We start from the raw sequence: 23,117 nt of genomic DNA, 5'->3' as shown, positions 1-23,117 counted from the left end.
TGCTGATTCGTCTTCAGATTTATTCTTTGTGGCAAAAGTTTGAGATTCTTTTATTCAATTACTTCCGATAATATTACCGTTCACCACTACTGCTAGTTTGTTGCTATTTTCTAGCTATCAAAGCACAATTTACTGAGTAATAATTATCGGTCGACATCTCTTTTTATATACAAACTTATCTTGTTTCTACCGCAGACTGCGAAATGTAAAAGAAGATACAGTTACCTTCCACAGATGAGGTACAGTTTCAGCAAAATCAGTCATCAAGTCATAAGTTTCTGTGATTTTTTCAATAAGGTACAATCCAAAAAATAGCGATTATAGGAAGGAAGATACACTTTTTGAAGATATCTGTAATATATTCTAATATATAATTATCTCAAATTTAGAACAATATATATTTGTCTTCAAATATACGTTACATTTGATTTTATGTACTAAATGAGAGCAATACTACCAATATAACTATAATGAGAGAACTTTCCAAATTAATGGAAACATTTCAGGAAGTTGAATGCTATAATTCCAAATATGGCAATTATGAGATAAAGTGTAACCTGATACAAATCAGTGAATATTCTAATTGTATCGTTTTTGAGCAGTTCTTGTTAGGGAACGAAACTATTTAATAATTACTGTTATCCAGATAACTTCCAGGTTTTAGTTTCTATCTCGAAGGTTCATTTCAATGCAATTTCTCACTGATATCGATTATACCGAATGTGGAGGTGCTAATTATACGTATCGTATATAGGACATTTGAGAATATAGAGCTACCACTAACTATTTATTTTAGAAAAATTCCAAGATCGAAGCCAAATCGTCTTGTACAGAAAACGAGGAACTAAAGAAATGAAATACCAAGAACAGAAATGAAACAAAGTCTCTAATATCCACTATAAACGAAAAAAAGTACCGTAGAATAGTACCAAAAACACGAAATTAAGATCTATATGTACGATCTCAACAAACGTCACTAGTACTCCGGGAAAGAAGTCTTATGCAAAGAGCTAGGAATAGAGAAAGTGCTAGAAATAATGGGAGCAAGAATAAGGGTCCTGCGAACAATAGCAAATACAACAAAAAAATGAGAAAAATCTAGAAGCTAAAGGACACATTAATAAGCAAGCGCTGAGGACGATGTATAGCTTAGAGCTTCTTTTACTGAAGGATAAATCTTTCTGAGACAGTAAACACACAGCGCTACTCTTCAGAATAAATAAGACATCCCAAAATATACCCCAGAGCTATAAAGAGAAAAGCGAAACGCTAATTACTATAATGTCCTATCGGAATGAAATGGGGTGGAGTGTTTTATTTCACATCGGCTCGTGGACATTGTCCAGGGGTGGATGTTTAATAGTATGGGTTCTCTCACGTGTCCCCTTGTATATATTTAATCTTATATTCACCATAAACTGACACTATGTTAACGTATTCGTCTGAATGTAAATGACATTGTTATGTACTTGTAACGAGATTAATTGTTTTAATTTGATTTTGTGAATAGTGGATACTACAAAGTATAATTTGATTAATTACATCCGGTACTGTTTGTAGAATAAATGACTGATATTATACAATGTCATCCGTTTTTTAAGCATACAAGCAGGTTTTTTTTATAAAACACGAGCGTAGGCGATCTTCTGTAGCAATATTCAAAGATGATATTTGTAAATAAACAATATAAGAAGTTGGTAGGAATCTCTTGGAACTGTTTAAACGGGGAGGTTGAGAAACGATTAATTTGGAGACAGCTCAAATATACGAAACCTAATCAGAAGATTCAGTAAATACTGTTAGATGGGAAGATTTGGATTGCCACAACAAGAATGTAGAAAGACATTATGAATTTAAATTTAAAAGAATGTTTCATACTCAAATGTATGCAAGTCGAATACACTAAGTTCATTTTTATAATAAAAAAGTTATCTACAATTGAAATTAAACTGTTTGACAAAGAATTGTTTTGTTTTATAATATAAAAAATTACATATTAAATATGATTATCAATATTTCTGAGCCTTGCTAATCAATTGATCTCGGTTAAAGCATTTTATAGGGTATGGCGAAATAAATACTAAGGAACAGTGTCGAACGTTTGTGAAACATCATGTAGGTAGCATGCTCAACTTGTGTCCACCATGTCTTGTTAATACATACCTAGAAATAAGTTTTTAACTATCTATAACTAAATATGTCATTTCTATCATATTAGAAATGATTTTCATTATAAATATTCGGGCCTTTCGATATGTTTTATGTGATTTCAACTAGATACTTGATTTTTGAAATGTGATAATTGAGTCTTATCACATTTGATATATCACATTTTAATTAGTTTGTTTATTGAATCATATATTTTTTAAGAGTTCACTCTTCATGAAATTTCGAAAATTGGAAAATTTGAAATCACTATATTGGGTAAACGAGAAACAGTTGAAGCACACATTTTCCATGATTTAGAAAAATACCACAATACATTTACACAACAGATAATTTTGTTATTTATTCTAGTTTTATAAAAAATCTCTGTATAATATTCGAATTCAGTTTGCTTAGCTTTTTCGAAGCATTTGATACGAAGTTGTGTCCAGTTATACAGAGTCATTTAAGAGATAGTAAATGTAAAAAAACTCGTTGTTTCGTCCTGTATGGGGAAGAAAAAAAATTCACTCAACCCAACAGATTTTTGAGGTATTACGCAATATCTTCGTATTCCATATTAGATATTAATTCACTGGGTGGATAGAAATCCAAACCTCCCGTTTTCTTCCTACTATCAAATGAAGCACCCTGTATTTTGATTGACAAAAAGTTTATGTAATTCCAATTTTTGTTGAGCTCTTTCTGTAATCGAAGTTAATTTTGTAATATTAATTGTAAGGCATGATAAATATTAATATACAGGATAGTGGAGCTCAGAATATTACGATAGGGGGCAATTTACTTCTTTAACAAGTTATGGGGTCGCAAATTTCCAATTTTTTTATAACCCCTGAAATATCAAATCGATTAATTCTGAGAAGTTAATTAGGAGTGGCCTAACCCTAAAACTTCACAGACAGATAGAGTTTTCAAACCATCTTCGTATATCCTAATTTATGATTTTCCTGAAACACTGTGTATTATTTCTACGAATCTCTTGGGGAAATTACGAAATTGGAGGAAATATAGAAACTAGAAAGAACGAAAGGAAAAATCAATTTTAGAATCAGCGGTACAGATCGTAGTTTCGATAAAACAATATGGTTTGAAGGGTCATCGTTCTCCACGTCTGAAGTATAGGTAGGTACAATGAAGAAAAATTGGATAGACTAGCAGAAAAATCGAGAAAATATATCTGACGGATTGATATTACTAGCTACCATCATATTTTATTTGTCTGGAAGTTGAGCATCATATTTCTGATAGTAAGACATCATAATTGAAATGAAGGGTAATCTATTTTACATGTAGAATATCTGATGAATCGAAAATGACATCTGAAGATTTATATTAATGTTTTAGAACCTTTTCCAGATATTCTTCCGACATAATAATCAATTATGAATTCTTTGAAAAAAATGTGCAGCATCTACTAGGATTGTTATTTAAGTTTTGATATATATATGAATATTTATAATTGAATATTGCTTCATTGTTTTTCAAAATATACTCAATCAAAAGATCAATACGTATGTCACATGACGATATTTTATGTACAACATCGGGGTTTCAAGTATCTGTAAATAACTCAAATAACATTCACGTCAGTGTTGCCATATTTTAAAACTTAATTAGCAGCCCTCGTATTTTTTTTAAAAAAATCAAATATGTTTATGAATAGAGGAAAAATATTTTTTAAGTAGATAAATGTCTTTTATTCTCATAAAAACGATAATATGAGAAAATGTTGTTACTCTTTTTTTTCAATTTCGAGGTTATATTTTTGAAAACTTGGAAACATTTTTACTTTACAAGCTACAAGCAAAAAACTAAAAGCTTTTGAAGGTTTTCAATCGTCTAAAATTCCTTACACCTAAACGAATCTAAACAATTTTAATAATATTACATTGATTCAATATCTATTTGAACTTATACACTAAACTAGTAGTTTTTTCAAGGATATTGAAAATGTCGCGCTCCAATTCCTTATGGCCATGTTTTCTGTATATGTTCAGATAAAGAAACCTCGATGAACCTACTTCTAACTTTGAAAAAAGAACTAATGTTGTAATCTGAGATTTGACTACCTTCAAATGTATGAATCAAGAAGAATGTGTTTCAGATGATCTTGGAGAATGACTCTCCACAGTATGATAAATAGATGGCCGATGGATTTCTATATTTTAATGTTTCTGCTCATTTGAATTTGGTTTTGTATTTTTTATGGTCTCGATATAAGATTTCTTATTTCTGCAGGACTTTGCACACGTGTTTGTGTGCAATCCTGCAAATACAATATTGTACAGTTGTTATTATTGCTGAAGTGAGAATAGTTTGTTTTGGCGTTGAGTTTTACCATCGTTTCAGAGCAAGAAAAGAAACAGATTATGTACTAAGTTATAGCAAAACACCGAGAGTTGTTTGTATTATAAAATGTTGAGGATCATAAGCCACATACACGTTCCATGCCATTTATAATCACTGTACTGATTTAAATGTTCAACGAAACTGTTAAATCGTTAAAAATCAAATTTTTTTGCTGCACTCATTTCTGGAAAATTGTCAACAATTTCGAGCATTAAGTTGTTCGTATTAATGTTTTCTAATTATAACCATAATTTGATGATGGTTATTTTTAAGCTAAATTCCACTGGTTGAAGTCATTAATTGATAGATCCCCGTCAGTTTATATTGTTTTTCAATGTTTTGTTTTTCATTCTAAGATTGATGTAGTTATCATGACTTTTCAAAAATCTCACAAAGTCGGCTTGTTCTTTTTGTTTATTCTAATTCACAATGGAAACATTACTAAGGATTTGAGTTCTTGAGTGAGTGAATTATTTTTAAAATGTTAGTTTTTCTTTCTTATACATAACAAGTTTTCAAGACCTAAAAAATATATAACACAGCTGATATCAGCGTCCCTCATTGTTTTTGTAAACTTATTGTCATTGAATATACCGTATATTCCATTCATTATACGATCATTTTATGTTATGGTACTTACTTCGTCACTTGTGATCCGGTTTTTACATAAACTGGTTTTCAGTTCAACGCTAAACTTTCATGAGATCTAATTATAGTACAAGATAAAAGTATGAGAGGAAACATAAGGGGAGTGTCTTTCTGATGTTTTGAATCAAAACTGTGGATAAATGTGTGATTCATAAATTTATTTAAAAATTTCTCGTTTACCCATTTACTTAGTAAATTCTGATGCTAGTTAGCACAGTTTTGTGCAATATTATCAGCAAATAAATAATCGGATCACTTTTGTAACCCAAACAGAATCAAATGTTTGTAGTATTACCTAAAATACGACGTCTATTATTCAATGTAATGTGGATTATCCGAGTCTATAGTTGATTATAATAAAATACCATATCTACTTTGAAAACAACTGGAATTTCGTAATGTTTCGAAAACGTCTCACCACAAAAATGTTAGTACTCACCAAAAGTTTTGAGAACAAAAAACTTATGACAACTTTTCATATCCATCCAGTTTTCACATCAATATGCTAGTATAGAATTTTTTTGAATTTTTATCGTTTCTTTAACTATAATACTCAACATAAATACTCTTTATACGGGAAGATTCATTAATAACTGTGAATATTTTATGAAGTAAATTTTGAACTTAATAATCTGATCCGAAATACAGATTATTTTGAGTCAAAGTATAAATTCGGCTTCATTATTATGGGATATCTTTTCATACATTTTCGTAATTTATTATACCTACCAAAGAAGTATAAATGGAGAAATTTATTATCCCAGAATTTTATGTCACGTAAATTTTCTTCAGGTTAAAGAATAACTACAAATTACACATATCCAAATCGAGCGGATATTGTAGATGTTAACGTGAAAACATAAACCTGTGAGCTCAACTGCTATCCTCTAATCTTGTACCATGTACGTACATGATTTTCTTGACTCCAGTTTCTCGCCATTGTTTGTATTGCTTGATCTTCACTAATCTAAGCTGTACCAGCGAAACTAGCAACTCTAGTGGAAGCTGGCGGAGGACTTCAATCAAACAATATTTTGTTGTTGACTTAAAACAATCTTAAAATCATTTAGATTATATTGTTTCTTGACTCAACTGCAATCAATTTAAGGTTGATGTCATGTAAAGCTGAAATGCTTCTCTAGTTTCGTGGCATCTTCGATAACGAATGGCCTTCATCATCATCACTTTATATTGAGTTTATTGTTTTAGTTATACACAATAAATGATAATGTTTTAATTGTTAATTATATGCAATATCATCGAACTATAATCAACTTACACAGTACTGTAACTTCGTAAATAACTGAAAATCTCCCGTAAAATCTTGATGAAATCGATAAGAAGGGTATTATTTATATGAAAAATATTTCAGGATCGAAAAAATTTTACTAAAAAGTTAATAGCATATAGTATAAGAAGGAAAAAAACCTTAATTGCCCTTTGTATACCTTTGGTGATACTACATTTTATCAAAATTCGATATTTTAACTTTTGAAGTTTAGAGAGAAACAAATTCTATATATTCACTTTAAACTATATCTCAGATTTTGAGTCAGGAGGCTCAGGAAAGTGAAATAATTAGAATTAAAATTAGGATAAGTTTATTATTATTATATATTATCTAGGATTGTTTATTAAATTATTTTCACAGGTTTCCTAACGTTTCTTCTATAAAAATCAATCAATAAAATGTTTTTAGATCAACATCAACTCATTTCTTATGGTAACAGAGATAATACTATGGGTTATGGAGCAGTTCATAGGAATTTGTTCAATTTTCAACAATTACTAAAGTTATTCTCAAATTGTATCATAAACATTTCAATTATTGTATCAATAATCGACCATTGAAAGAAATTGGACAAGATTTTTCTGAAAACGCGATTGAATTCCAAATATATATTCTTAAAATTTGAAGCTTGAAAAAATTGCATTTTTCAATAAAATCTTTGAATGAATATTATTTCAATAACAAAAACTAGTTACATTAACAAAAAAGATATGACAAATGTTTTACACATTTTACCATGTAATTAGTTTTACCATTGTATTACTAACAGTCGTTCCCAAGTTAAAGCTTCTCACCACTCTTAGGGCCAGTTTAAACCAGGTAAAGGGATTATACCAAAATTAAGGATGTTTATCATCAGTATAATCCGAATAAGGATCGAAAATCCTATTCCTTACTATAATCTATAGCTGATTTATTCATGCAGTTGTTTGTTTTTCGTTTTACAAATATTTAAAAATGATTTGTTTGATATTTAGAATGCAAATAATGAACTTTATGTATCGCGCTATATACAGAATGTCCCAATAAGTTATCACAAAACCTCATAAGGAAATAAAATTGTTTAATTGTGAATTGAGGGAGATTTTGTCCATATTTAATATAAAAAACTCCATCTGTACTTTCAAACTATATGTAAGGAGAGTGGAAACATAAGTAACTACAGGGCGATATATAAACAAAGTTATAACTTTAGATTGATTTAGAGATTTCGAAGGCTCATTTGATATTGTTTCCTATTGCTAATATAATTGATTATTTTATTAACTAGCTATTGCACGTGACTTTACTCACCCAGTTTTGTATAATTCTTAAATTCTTACAGACAGTAATGAAAAAATCCTGATAATTAAACCTATCTATAAATTCATAGTTACAAAAATACGTGGCTAATAATTTTTAAAACAAATTAAATAATATACAAGTTTACGAAAATATTACACGTCCTTTGGAGAGTATTTTTGAAAAGTTGTTATTATAAATTATGAGGATTATTAACTGTGACTTTGAAATTAACAAAATTCTCATTTATCGCTTACTCATTCAGAAAAAATTTGTACAAAATTCATGCTTCTATTCAAAGTTTTTACCGCAAAGTTTCTGAATATATTGAGCTGAGAAATACCTTAAAATGGAAAAAACGGTTTAAAGTAAGCCGATGAAGCTTTCTGATGGTAGACTTCTAAGACATTTTGACCTCTTTATTTATTATTTAATCTCAAAATGAGATCTGTAGTTTCCAGGATAATGATTTTCACTCAGAAAATGCTATAAAATTCGAAAAACAACGTTTTTTTTAGTTTATAATAAAATTTGGGAAGTGATTTGGACGAAGGCCAGTTATATTTTCAGAAAGCAGATTTTTTAGATGAGGATCTAGAGTATTGAAATCAGAATTTTGAAATTTGTATTAAAATATGAAATAAGTATAAGAATTTAAATAATTCTCATTAAAATTAATTTAAGTAAATAATGTTCATTCACACTTTTTATACACCTCGAGAAAACCAAATTGTTTTTTTATTTGTACACTAAGAAAAATTTCCCAAAACAAACATAATAAACAAACATAATTTTGAATTGAGTAAATATGAAATAAATCCTGATTTAATTTGGTTTTTTATCACTATTCTTTATCTTATTTTCAATTTAATATAAAACTGGGATGGTCAATTCTAGTATTAGTTCATAAGTACGATAAAAATTTGGAATTAATGAGAAAAACAGAATAGACAAATGAATAAATAAATCTAAACAGAAAAATTCATTTTCGAAGAGAACCAAGTTCTGTATACCAATAATACATTTTGAACCGAACAATGTTGAAGCTGATCAAGCTCTCAATTCTTTTTCTTTATCCTTTTTCATCCTCACTTTAACATATTACCTATAACTATAGCTAAATAAAGCGTATACTCTTCTAAACGGATTAATTATATATTTAATCGTTATAGTTAGATAGATATTGAGGTGTTATATACACTGTGACTCAAAGAATCTTTCTCGTTGCGATACTGCGGAAACCAGCATTTACAGCTGATCTGTTAATTCCAGTCCTTTTAGAAAATCTAGAATGTGGAATGACTGCAGCTGCCAGAGAGAATGTGGGTAGAGGTTTCATCCATAAAATCTGTCGGATTATATGCTGAGACTAGCGTCTTCAGGTGTCCCTTGAGGCGACACTGCCACAATAGGACGCAGCAGATCTTCTTTGGTTATAGTTTTCCAGGTATAGGGTTCAGGTCCCATGAATGGCTTGTCTTCATCTCCTCGCACATCGGTACACCATTCTTGGATAACTTAATTTTTATTGCCTAGCTCGTTTAATTTTTCTAGGCAATCCCAAACGAGTTTGGATTTTATGGTATTGGAGCTCAAAGCTCTAATAGCTGCTTGACTATCAGACGATAGTTCCTCTTTACTTGATTCATTTTTCATTTGCGTAAAATTTTGCTTGGAAAATGCTTGGTGTGTTGCCCAGGCTTCCAAAGTGATGTTTCTGGTCCTCCACATTCCCATTCCGGTTCTGTCTGCTTCGTCCGTATATCATTCAATTATATTTCCGCTCAATTTAGTTATTACTTCGACAATTTTACTTTCGATAAGATCAAATAGAAGACTACATGTATTATGAGACAATATTATATCAACAGCTCAGAAATTTCAGTTGAAATTATTGAATAAACTAAATTTCTATAAAAAGGTTTCCACTCTCTCTCACTGCTAATAGACAAAATTAATTTTATGTGGAAATTACAACAAAAATTTGTTGTAAAACATAATAAACTAATAGATGAATTTAGTAGAATTTTATTACTCAAACCAGCCTAATCTGAAGCTTGGAATTCACAGAGACTTTTTTCAATGTTATTTGGCTACCGCTCTTCAAGAAATCCTTAATGGTTTATTCAAGCCTAAAAATAAGATTAAAAAGCAGTAATTATAAGCCCTAAGTAAATATTCACATTATTTTTAAATCCATCTTTTTTCATTAATCTGATTTAAAATGTGTTTTTACTAAATGTTTCCTCACTGGTATGGATACGTCAATTTTTGGCTAAAAAATATCTCTTAACCAAATTGTTTACGAAATTCCAGTTGTTCAATCAAATCTAAACTACTGATTTAGTTAGTTATAAGTAAGGAAATCACATAAAATTAATAACAGCGGGATATTTGAAGGCCATTATTTTTATAGGGATGAATCCGCATTTCTGAGCGACAGCTCGGGCTAAGGATAAGGTTTAGACGAACACAGGGATATTGTAAACGAGACACAATGAATTCCCAAACCACCAAATCTAAATTAATTCATACTTTCCATATTTATGAATAATTGTACGAATAAAAGTAGATATGGCGATAGGAGGGTGGGAAGGTAGGGCGTAAAGGTAAAAAAAAGGATAGAGCTCCGCTAAAGGAGTGCTATGCCCGAGCAAAAAATTAGGGAGAAAAATAACTCCCCAACCTCCACTCAAACGTGCAGAGCTGAAATCCTGTGTATAGCGCGAAAGTAGATCGACAGCGTGGCTATTTTAGCCCATTTTGTATAAATCAAAATAAGAAATATATCATATCCTCACTATTCTTCAATTCCCATATTCATATCTTTTGATTTCAAGTCTATACAGAACCCTAATGGAATTCCAACAATATCTAAATCTTTATGTAGCAACTTTTCTACAGGCTGTCTCGAAATGGAAATGGTAAGAGATATCTAATCTAATTCTAATCAAATTTGAGACTGCATCTAAATAAATTTCACGATTAAATGATAATAATGATTTAAACTATTATTACGGAAGTATGAGTGATATATTTCTTAAATTGAAATACCAGTACTAAGCCCTGTATTGAAAGCACTAATATACCATTGAACTTTAAATGAATTCTTACCTTTCTGTGTACTCATCCATATGTGCATAAGATTGGACCGAATTCTCTTCAATCAAAAATTTGACGCGTTGATAAAATGATGCCGTCACGGAAGGGGGTTGTTTGCGAAGTAATACCTCGACGGGATCGTTGCTTGATATGCACATTATATGATCTGAACAACTTGGATGCGAACAACATTCACTATCCGAACAGTCGGTCATACCATCTGGAGAAAAAAATCAAAACATTGGAACTTGATTTCAAAACAATTATCTTAAATTCGAAGAAATAGATTAACTCATTATTTATAGTAAAAAAGTTTCTAGGAATAAAACAAAACCAGATGATTTTCCAAAGCTTTGCACCATCAAGACTAAGCTCCACAGTAAAAGCATCAAAGCATTCAAACAAGAAATTATCAATATTGAGTCTTTTTCTATTGATCAAATCAATTGTTTCTCATTCCCTGCATATATTGATGATAGTAGATAGCCGGATTATCATTTTAGTCAAGTTTTAGCAGCTCTTGATTAACACCTCGACATTTATACTAAACAGTAAGCATCGGCACCAGTACAGTCTCCGCGACTGTTGTGAAGTTTCAACTGGTTCTTTTCCATCATTAAATTTTTTTAACCTCAATTCTCTTAGAAGCTTACTTTAGAGTCTTATGCATATTTTATGGTTAACATTTAGCTTTGTGGCTGTGAAATGTGTTCATGTACAATCACCAATGTTTTGAAAAGTTTTCCTATTAGGGTAAGGTTCAATTTTAAGATTAAATTTTCTGGAGTCCAAACTTCCTTATCCAATTATCAAACCATAAAATCAGACGTTCCCCAAGGAAGTCCCCTTGGTCCTTATCTGTTCCTTATATATACTGCTGATATTCCTACTACCAACGATACTCTAATCGCTATTTTATGAAAATAAACACTGACAAATCCAAACAACTCCCGTTCACCTCAAAACGAGGTATTTATCCACATGTGACCAAAAGTTTACTTGGAAGAAACACTACTAAAGCTAAAACTTCAAAAAATGAACTGGCTAATAGGCAGATGATCGCATTTAGCAATGGAAAATAAAATACTTTTATGCAAAATCCTTCTAAAACCATGGATGGACATATGGCATAGAGCTATGGGGTTGCAGTAAACCATCGAACACCAAGATATTGCAATATAAAATACTTCGCATAATAGCTAATGCTCCAAGGTTTAGAAGCAACCACACATTACACACAGACTTCGGTATTCCAACCATCAATGAAGTTATTCAGAAATCAGCGATGAGAAACAAAAACCGCAACGAAAGCCATCAAAATCCACCAAAATCCAACCTGATCCAATGGAACAGGGAAAGTTGAAAATACGCTGGCTATAAGACCTCATAGAGTGATCTACGGAGACCAATCAGTGGATGGTACCCACCTCAAGTCACTTATCAAGAAACCATCATTTACTTATTACTTCCTATTTTTTGCGTAGATTCTAAATTTGCTGCAGTTTCATTTGTTTGGAAGCAAAATAAGTGAATGATAACTCTACCGAGGTCTACCGAGTATGTTCAGAAGACTTGACATAACCTAGAATTTATAAATTTCTCCTATTCCTTATTTCTTAGAACTTTTGATATACTAATGCTTCTAAATGTTAAGTCGAAGCGTCAATTTTTTTATCAATATTTCAAAAATTATTAGAAAAAAACTAGTTTTAAAGCAGAAGAGACGTAATATCAAGAGCATTTAAAAGCATTAAGAATTTCTATAAATACATATGCAACTTTAATGTCATTGGTTATAGAGAGTTGGAATTATTCCTTCCTAATCTATTACTAATAATTTTTGCTATGGACTTATTTACAAATTATTACCTATAATTTAGTTACTTATTTTTATGTTTGTTTTTCGGTTTTTACAAGCTTTTGTCTACAAATTGTGACAATTTTTTGAGAATAAAGCGTTTCTCTCTCTCCTCAATTGTAAAGGATTTCAATTATCTTTTGAAGGTACTTACCATGATCGTTGTCTAAATCGTCATGGCAATCTTGTTCAAGTGGTATACTACAGTCAGAACCTGCCCAACCAGGTATACAAACGCATTTGTATAAACCTTCTTCGAGGGTACATTGTCCATGTCCAGAGCAGCCGTTTTCGCAACCAGCTGTAAATAAAATAGTTGAATCAGTATCACACACAAAAGCAGTTGATATTAAGACATAATGTCAATGAATTACAGTGATTTAAAATGAGAAATAATGTATACGAGGGTTGTTCCTTAAGTTTTGTGATAAGACAATATTGATGTGAATATGTCAAGCCAACATTTTTGATACTGATCGTACTTAGAACGAGATGTCATACGATTGCTATTTGAGTTATTTACAGTTACTTGAAACATTCATCTTGGTAAAAACATTTTCGTGCGACGATTTGATATAACATTCGAAGAGAATTAAACCAACAACATTGTGCCGATCAACTCGTTTCGACTTTTGGTGATAAAGCATCTCTAGCTACCGTGTTTCGCTGGTTTTCTGAATTCAATCGTGGTCATCAAGATGAATTTCCAAAATTCGCTATTGTGTCCGAAAACACTGATGCTGTGCGTAAACTGATATTGTAAGATCGTCATGTGACATACCGTGAGATTGAGACATAATTGGGCATTGTTTGTTTTCTAGTTTTTACAAGATTTTCTCCACAAATTGTAACAATTTTTTGACAATAAAACATTTCTCTCTATTATATCGAATTAAAAAAATTGCAGCAACGTCGACGTATACATTTTTAGATTGTAAAACCCGTTGAATAATTTCTTCGATAACTTTCAATATATTGAGTTCTCAAGACTTTGTTTTTCTGTCTTATATCCATGCTTCGAGATTAAATTAGTATCAACTCAGTCATGAATTGTAATTTAATAATTGCGCCAATATTTATCTTTAAAAATTAGCTTATGTTTGAAGACAAGCCTACCTGGAATTGTAATAGGAAATGTTCCAACTGCTCCAGTCAAAGGGTCTTGGAAACCCCTTTCAAATATATCGAAAATATTGACATATATTTTATAAAATATGCCCTGCTCTAAATTCACTCATATCCTCCACTTTATATAGAATCTAAGATCAAAATTTCCGATAAAATACCATAAAAAATTACAGAATGGCTGTATTGCGTCGAAAACCGATATACCTCAACGAATTTTAAATAAAATCGATCGCTAAATATTTATGCAACGGAAAAATCTGTAGAGAGTTTACGGAGAGAGCTCGCTTCGCTAATAGAATATTAATTATAACAAACTACCGGGGGTAAAATTTGACGTGGCTTTCAGAGAAATCGAGTTTTGTAAGTTTTGGTGAAAACTTTCACATCCGTCGAGCTAAAAATTTCGGGGCAAAGGAATAAAATTAAGTTTTACTAGGTTCGGCAAATGTTGAAGTTTTCTACTTTGGCGTTAAGAATTTGGTATCTAATAAAAGCGAAGAAGAAAATAGAAAATGTGATTAAATAATTTAATACTTTTCAAAATTGAATCGTGAACGAAATTTCTTCGTATTTAAACATCATAGTCATTTTTAATCGATGCCTAGGCCGAAGCCTAGACCCAAAAGTGATTGTATTATAATTATACATAAAATATTATTTTTTTAGTGCTGATTAGTCATTAATAAGCTACAAAGATGATTATATCATATTTCCACAAAGACTCCATAAACTTATGTGGCCCACATAAACAACATGGCGTCTTCAAACTTGAAACATATGCTGTATAGATTGTGTACTTTCTAATACAAAGGTATTTTTCACATCTCTAGGTCAAGTCAGGTCTTTGTTCACGCAATCAATCTTGTGTGAAGTTTCATTATGTACAAATTTCGACAATCGATATGAGATTTACTCTGGGGTAATCAGGAATCATCCAGAATGGTCAACGTTTCAAAATAAATAAATAATACGACAATGTGAAGATAAACATTCTTAAAATAAATAAATTCATAAGTGGATTTTTCATAAATAGTTTTGTATGCGAATAAACGTTACTATCTACTATAATTAATGTCTACACTAAATAAATATAAATGTATCTTTTTTTTGTTTCCAAGGAAATAAAACATCGCATAGGGTTTTTCTATGTCTGTCCTCGGAATAGCCGTTAAAGAGATAAATGCGAAAAACTATTAGTGAGTCATCTCGGTGGTTTTGTTCATAAAAAGAAGTTGCTGACGGTGAGATGAAAACATTTTTTTTTCTTTCCGTGGTTATTTGTACTGTTTCATTCCGCACAGAACACAAAAAAATGTAATTAGAATTTGGTTTGGTGTATTTCTGCTTACGTCCAGAGCAATCCAAACAAACTATTTAATCTGGGGGAAGTCGGATTGATAAAAAATGTCGCTATTTGGAGACAGCTTGAAGGGATGTGAAACTATGTTTTATATGACGCCCTTTTGTACATAATATCAGAATAAATTGACCAAATGTTTTATTTAACAAAACAAATACTTGGAAACCTCAAGAATAAGTTGAGGCATAAATAAATTATTAAGAAGAAGACTGCTTCATTAAGGTACCTATCACCATCTTAAATAAGAATATTTTGTCACGTTATTTTATGTTTATCTCCTCTTTATTTAGCGAATTAATAATTTGGTTGTATTCCATGCTGTTTAATTGAATATTGTAGGTTTTAACAAATCGAATATATTGCTTTAAATAGACCTCAAACATTTTTAGGATCCATCTCGAAATCAAATATTCAACATACAAAAATATAAGAAAAAACGAGGCGACAGAAATATCGATGAGTTCAATTTCTATTTATTGGGCTTGAATTATTTCCGAAAATGTTTTCGAACTGCGAATTTTTTGGAAATTTACTAGGGAAATTTTCGTGAAAAATTCGTTACTAGGAGATAATTTACTCGTGGGAGATTTGGCACGAAAATTCTATACTGTGAATAATAACTAGAAAAAATAGTTTTTGACATAATCAATAAAATGATGTAGACATAACATGACTTTTCTTTTGACGCTGTCTTGACAAATTTTGAAATCTTATTAAACTTTCGTTTGTGGTAAGGAAACGTTGCGTGCTTGGAAAAGATAGTCTGGAAGAAATAAAAGTGAAGGTAAATAACTTAATATCGTCTAATACGAGGAAACCAAAATCAACAATGTGAAAACAATTTGGTGAAAAAACTTGATAATCGAAAAAGAAACATCTTTTCGTTAAAATTTTGGAAGATTGGAAATTTTAATATCAGAAAAAAAAATTCAAACAACTATAAAGAATCTGTTATGGAGGAAAATAATAATTTAGTATAATGTATGGATTTGGGATATCGTATAGACTGTGACCCAAAGGATCTATTGTGTCCCCCCCCTTTGTTGCTGCGATACTGGAGAACCCAGTTTTTACAGCTGATCCATTAATCCCACTGTTTTCAAAACATCTAGAATGTGGGATGGTTCTAATTGCCAGAGATCTTCGTCTTCTATTTCATACGCACCTAGGTGTAGTGCTCTGGAGTTTCTTAGGGTTTCACACCTCGAGAGAATGTGGATATAGGTTTCGTCCTTTTGCAACAAAATCTGCACGTCGTATTATCTGCTAGGTGTAGTGTCTTCAGGTGCTAGTGTTAGTGTTAGTATTCGTAGATTGTTCTTACTTAGGTTGATACATTCAGCAGATCTACTCTGGTTATAGTTTCCCAGAAGAGTCTTTACCTGTCTCAGACCATGTAGGTTGTCCCAATAATTGGTTTTTCTCCTATTCACCTCCTTTTCCCGTGCTTTTTCTATTATTATTAGTACTACTACTATCTTTTTATAAAGCACAGACATCTAGTATAGAATACTCAGGGCTCTTTACTCTATACGCTGTTGACAAAAAAGAAGAGGGTATCCCATATCATGAACAGGTGGAATTGTTAATTTATGTTACCAGTAAATAACATACATATACAAACAAATAGTAGACGTCAAACTAATATATAATATATATAAATATATTTTAATTTTTTGTATCCATAGAGGGTCCATAATCACAAATTTTCGTGATGGGCAAGTTTTGTTAGTTCTAATAATAATAACAACGATTGTCTTAAAAATGTTATGATATCCTCCACAGAAGACTTCTCAGGTTTGTAATTGGCATTGAGCCTGTTAGAGATAACTTACTAATTTGAGAAATTTTTAATTGTCGATGTTCTCTCAGCAAATGCATGGTTCTCAATATGGAATAATGAGAACACAAACTGGAAATTTCTTGGTGTTATGAATCACAGGTAAATTTTTATTGTCATACCAGTTTTTTAAAGTATCAAAGGTGCTAATGTCCAAATTATGTGATTTTATCGGAGTTAAAAGTTAACTCATTATCAGAAAACATCAAGTGAAAAATATTCTGTTCAAATGACAGGTTGCCTATTTATAATATTTTTGTGAAAAGTAAATGAATTTCCACTTGCTACCAAGATGGTGAAGACATTCATAGATCTCGCACCCTAATCTAGGTGGTTGGTCAAAAATGATAGTCAGCACTATCCTGGTGTATAATACACTATTATTTATATTAAGAACAAACTAGATTTCAGTATTAAGTGCGAAGAACTTTTCTAAATATGAATAGATATATAAAAACAAAAAAGAATGCTCACGTAAAGTGCAGTGGCGTCCATTCCATCCTTGAGAACACACACAAGTACCGTTTCTGCATTGACCGTGTTCTTGACATCGAACGTCACAAGGTAATTGTTCGCATTTGGGACCCGTCCAACCTGGATCACACCGACATTTTCCGGTATCACATTTACCATGAGGTCCGCAATCCAAATTACAAAGAGCTGACATAAACAATAAGATTAATATCATTCGTAGGTGTGAAGTAAAATGTCAAATTCTAATTCACACTTAAAATAATATTTATATAACAACAGGGGGTGAACTATGTCTGAATAGGGATGGGAAACAATTTTACCAAAGTACGGGTTTTTGCAAGAATAGACTATATAAGAATCTAATCGAGTTCATAATTGAAATAAAAATGTAGTAATGTAGTAATGTAGTAATGTAGTAATGTAGTAATGTAGTAATGTAGTAATGTAGTAATGTAGTAATGTAGTAATGTAGTAATGTAGTAATGTAGTAATGTAGTAATGTAGTAATGTAGTAATGTAGTAATGTAGTAATGTAGTAATGTAGTAATGTAGTAATGTAGTAATGTAGTAATGTAGTAATGTAGTAATGTAGTAATGTAGTAATGTAGTAATGTAGTAATGTAGTAATGTAGTAATGTAGTAATGTAGTAATGTAGTAATGTAGTAATGTAGTAATGTAGTAATGTAGTAATGTAGTAATGTAGTAATGTAGTAATGTAGTAATGTAGTAATGTAGTAATGTAGTAATGTAGTAATGTAGTAATGTAGTAATGTAATAATGTAGTAATGTAGTAATGTAGTAATGTAGTAATGTAGTAATGTAGTAATGTAGTAATGTAGTAATGTAGTAATGTAGTAATGTAGTAATGTAGTAATGTAGTAATGTAGTAATGTAGTAATGTAGTAATGTAGTAATGTAGTAATGTAGTAATGTAGTAATGTAGTAATGTAGTAATGTAGTAATGTAGTAATGTAGTAATGTAGTAATGTAGTAATGTAGTAATGTAGTAATGTAGTAATGTAGTAATGTAGTAATGTAGTAATGTAGTAATGTAGTAATGTAGTAATGTAGTAATGTAGTAATGTAGTAATGTAGTAATGTAGTAATGTAGTAATGTAGTAATGTAGTAATGTAGTAATGTAGTAATGTAGTAATGTAGTAATGTAGTAATGTAGTAATGTAGTAATGTAGTAATGTAGTAATGTAGTAATGTAGTAATGTAGTAATGTAGTAATGTAATAATGTAGTAATGTAGTAATGTAGTAATGTAGTAATGTACACCACCACATGGCGAGCCCATGGCTATGACAACTTGAAACTTTATTTTCTTCTTACTTCTCAATACTTTGAATTAGAAAGGAATTATTACAAAACTAATTATAAAAAACTGATTACTCCTAAAGGTTTCACTCTATGTTAACTGATTAAAACGAATTCGAGTTTTATTTCAGATTTTCAAAAAAAGTTGAGCCTAATCACGAATTAATTTAAAAATGTATTCCTCTTCTTTTCTAGATAAGTGATTATATTTGATAATCATATTATCTATACGTTTATTGGGAATTTAGAGAAAAAAGAACGTTCTATTATCACGAGGGTAAACAATAAAAACACGGTCTTTTACCTTGAGAGCAATCTGGTCCGGTCCAGTGCCTGTTACAAACACATTTTGCCGCTTCTAAATCGTAGACTCCATGATCAGAGCACGTAGGCAAACACTTATGAACTTGTTCATCGATAATGTTGCAATGAGTCCCTTTCCAACCCGCTTTGCAGTAACATTGTCCATGTACACAAGCGCCGTGTTCTGAACAAGTAGGATCCTCACAATCGGGCTCTTCACATCCTTCTCCTGAAAAAAAAGTAATGTTTTCATTCAATACATTTGATTATAAGTTTTGGATAAGTTCATTCCATTATTAGGTAGTATTCATATGGTTATAAGGAGATGCTGGTGCATGATTCTTAAATTAAGGGAGAGACGTTTTTTTTATGAAGATATCAATTCATTCTCAACCCTCTCATGAATAAATTAACATGATTTTAGGTCTCTTCTGATAAATAATGGATTTTTTAGGAGATAATAATTCTGACGTTTCGTTCTAATTGCTGATAAACATGGCAAATGTGCCATGAGAAGTTTTATTTCTTTGTAATGTGTTTTAATATGAAGTGAGGTTCAATCGTAAATCACCAGTAAGTTTTCTGAATCCTATACTATATTTTCAAATTATTTCACTCTTCTTGTGATACAGGCTTACGAACTTCACTTTAGTCTTGATATTGGCAACCAAGAAAAGTTTGGGCTTCTTACATCTTGGAATGTCCCAGAATTGTTGAAGTTTCTAGAGGAAGTTCCAGCTTATTCCTGATGACTCCTACTGTGAGCATTCTAAATTGTAGTTTTTGGTCACAAATTCCAATAATATGTGGAGAGATCGAAGCTTTAGAATGACTTCTAGTGTGGCCTCTGTGAATGTTCTCGTGGCCCCCTTTTAGTTGTATTGTAGTATTCGTAACTTCCAGAGATAAATCCTTGTTATTTTCCAACAATTTCCAGTGTCATTGTCCATCGTTCTCTTCAGCAAAGTTTTTGTTCCATTGATTGTGAGCAAAGGAGGAACCCATCCAACCAAGATTTTCTTAAACATTTCTGGAGTTGTCACATCATTTGGTCGACCACTGCCGATACTGGTCTTCGCAGGTCGTACAGCCTCATATAAACTTTGCTACCCAATATTTTACTGTTAATAACGAAGAGCTAAGACTTCTCAAATAAAAGTAATAATCGGAATATGAATAATTTCTAGTTGTTAAACAAATAATTTTAATCTGTGCTAAATATGAATTTATTTTAGTTTTAAAGTGAAAACTGATCTAGTTAAATGTTTGTTGCGCAATGAGGAGTTTGATCCATGTTATATATTTATATAGAAAATTGCGATTCTGCCCCTAACGGACTGGTTGTAAAATTCAATTCAAGATAAATAAAATTTTTGAATATTGAATTCATATTTTGCTATTATTAAAATTTCATATCTCGTTTTTATTCCAATTATTTTGACTCAATTGTAATTTCATTTATTCTTCTATTACTACAATATAGTTCTTATTCCTCTCTAGCCTAGGCACACTTTTTTTGAAGGGTAAACTATCCAGCTGCCGATGATGAAATAGGTGCAGATAAAAACGGAGATTCTCAACGTGGTACACCGAGCACCTCGACCAGGCCTTGCCCTTGGGAACCACAGCGCTTTTGTAGTAAACTTAGTGACACCATAAAGATTTCCTTTCCGCTGGGACCAACAGCCTATTTTTCTTCACTCAAAGGGTAACGAATAACCCCGATGCCATTTTGGCATTGGTAACAGCAGCTGCCTTTCTACTTTCAGGAAAGAATCGATTCGAACATTACACTGATTAAATCGACAATTATTACAGTGGTGACATATTTCACCAATTATTGTATTAGCAAAAACTATGGTGATGGAAAAATAGTTATTTATATAACAAGTGTATAAACAACCCTTTTTTCGACGAATAAGAATGAGTATAAGCCACAGGCGAATGGGACATGAGTCGAAAAAATGCCTTCACATACGAAATGACTACAATATTTTTTGATATTTTGCACATTCAGTCAAGAAAGAATTAACAAAACAGTAGATTAATTCAATTGGTAACAATGTTAATATTGAAGTAAATTTATAAAATTTGCCTACTAAAAATTCAAACATTGAAATGAGCGCGACTTGAACCTGGGACCTTCCGTATATGAGCTTTGTACTCTAGCCATTACGCTACGGACATCTTGATGATAATTTTATTTACGCACTACTGCGTAAAGTTTCAGGCACTTGTGTGTCTAAAGTGAAAATGTAACTAAAGTACTTTACGCCCAGCAGCAGAAAAAATATTTTTTTCTTCCATCTAATATTAATATCTGATATTAATTATTTTCGGAAAGACAGATCGTGGAAATAACCTATTATTTCACTAGTAAAATAATGGACGCTCATTATTGTACTGGTAACAAAATAATGAGAAATGATAGCAACGTCTTATTATGGGCGTGGTAACCAAGTAGGCAGGAATTTATTTTTATTCAATTTGATGTCTGTCAGTTTTGAAAAGTGTATTGTAAAGAAAAAATAGTATCTATAAGTCACTCGAAGTAGAAGATCCATTATATGTTTCGACCAGTTTGCCCAAGGATCTGGGCTCAACAGTAATGATAGCCTTCTATTCCTAGTAACATAATGTACTATTTTTTTTAGCTTCTATGGTAAATAACAGTTATACTGATACGTATCAAGACTTATACACGAAAATAAGAAAAAAAAACATACTTAAGACAATTAATTTTCCCAAAATGTCACAATTTAAATAATTGTTTCCTTCTGAGGTTTGAGGGCTGGACAGTGAATGTTATTGAAAATACCTTGATTTTCCTTTCGAACATCAACAATAACAATCGTACTATTCGGTCTCTCTTTTCCTCATTATACACCCTCAGTCAAAGAAAACACCCGACTCGTTCCTACTCCTAGAATAATAATTCTGTTATGTCTAACTTCCGACTCCCATGACGGGAAATAATAAACTTACAAGGAAAACAAAGATAAAATAAACCCAACTCCGAGGGGATAATTAGATCTCATTTTCAGTTGAATGCTATCCTAAACCTAAACTAGAATTTTATGACGAGGTAGAATGTAGATTACTGTTTATTGTAGCTCTTCCTAAAATATTCACGGGCATACTCTAGACTATTCTAGAGATAAATTACGAGCTTGAGGATGCTTTTTCAAACATTGAAAATTGAATTTGTCTCCTAGATGTTTTCATTCCAGACGGTGTCCCCAATGGAAAATAAGAAAAAATTTCCGTATCAATAATGCTTATATCGTTTCTCTCAATACCAGAACCACATAGTTTCGTTTTATCAAATACATATTTACATATACTAAACAGTGTAAAGGATATTTTCGAAATTTATTTTCAACTTCTCTACATATATAAACAAAAAACCACCTCGGTGTTAAATAAGATTTATCTGGTTAATTAAAATGATTCGCTGTACTTCAGTAACTATTCTTAGAGCTTGTAAATGTACGGTAAAATGTCTCTGGATAAACTGGATTGACCGTACTACAAAATTTGATCAATATTTGTATTATCAAGCTCAATTTCCTCCAGTTCTTATTTTTTTTTTTGGCTGATGACATTGTTTCATATATATGGTTGCTTTCAAGTCTTACACTAACTTATCAGAATCTTTACACAACACTGCTCATCGGCTCTACCTTTGTATTTTGGTGTTTAGTAAAGCTAATGCGTTAACTTTATCCTTAAGAAGACAATATTGTCTTCCAGATTAGCTTTAACCTCGCGATTCCCAAAATTTCAAGCAATGACTCTATGAAACTATCAAAGCTGAAATATCGCTTAATAAAGTGTCATGCTGATAAAATAGGAGAAGATTTGGAAGATTTACAATCATTGAAGGAAAAATATGGAAAGAAACCCACCACTTCAACGTCTAAAAGTAACGATGATGGCCTACAATATATTATTACTTATAGCAAAAAAACCATATACCATAAGCCATCTTAAAAG

General features: G+C 31.2%; 1 protein-coding gene across 9 annotated transcripts in view; it reads right to left on the bottom strand.

The window, feature by feature from the left end:
• LOC130446940 (teneurin-a) overlaps positions 1–23,117 on the bottom strand; it is a 556,419-nt gene that overhangs the window by 83,567 nt on the left and 449,735 nt on the right. For all 9 annotated transcript variants that reach the window (XM_056783483.1, XM_056783489.1, XM_056783488.1 and 6 more), the window contains 4 exons: positions 19,123–19,350; positions 17,498–17,683; positions 12,850–12,996; positions 10,850–11,057 (listed from right to left, as the gene is read on the bottom strand). In XM_056783483.1, coding sequence (XP_056639461.1) covers positions 10,850–11,057; positions 12,850–12,996; positions 17,498–17,683; positions 19,123–19,350 — 769 coding nt within the window. The remainder of the gene's footprint in view (positions 1–10,849; positions 11,058–12,849; positions 12,997–17,497; positions 17,684–19,122; positions 19,351–23,117) is intronic.

Source organism: Diorhabda sublineata, chromosome 7 (assembly GCF_026230105.1).
Source record: "Diorhabda sublineata isolate icDioSubl1.1 chromosome 7, icDioSubl1.1, whole genome shotgun sequence".
Classification (NCBI taxonomy): Eukaryota; Metazoa; Arthropoda; class Insecta; order Coleoptera; family Chrysomelidae; genus Diorhabda; species Diorhabda sublineata.
The sequence above is the reverse complement of the archived record's forward strand: the minus strand, read 5'-3'. Positions and strand labels throughout refer to the sequence as shown.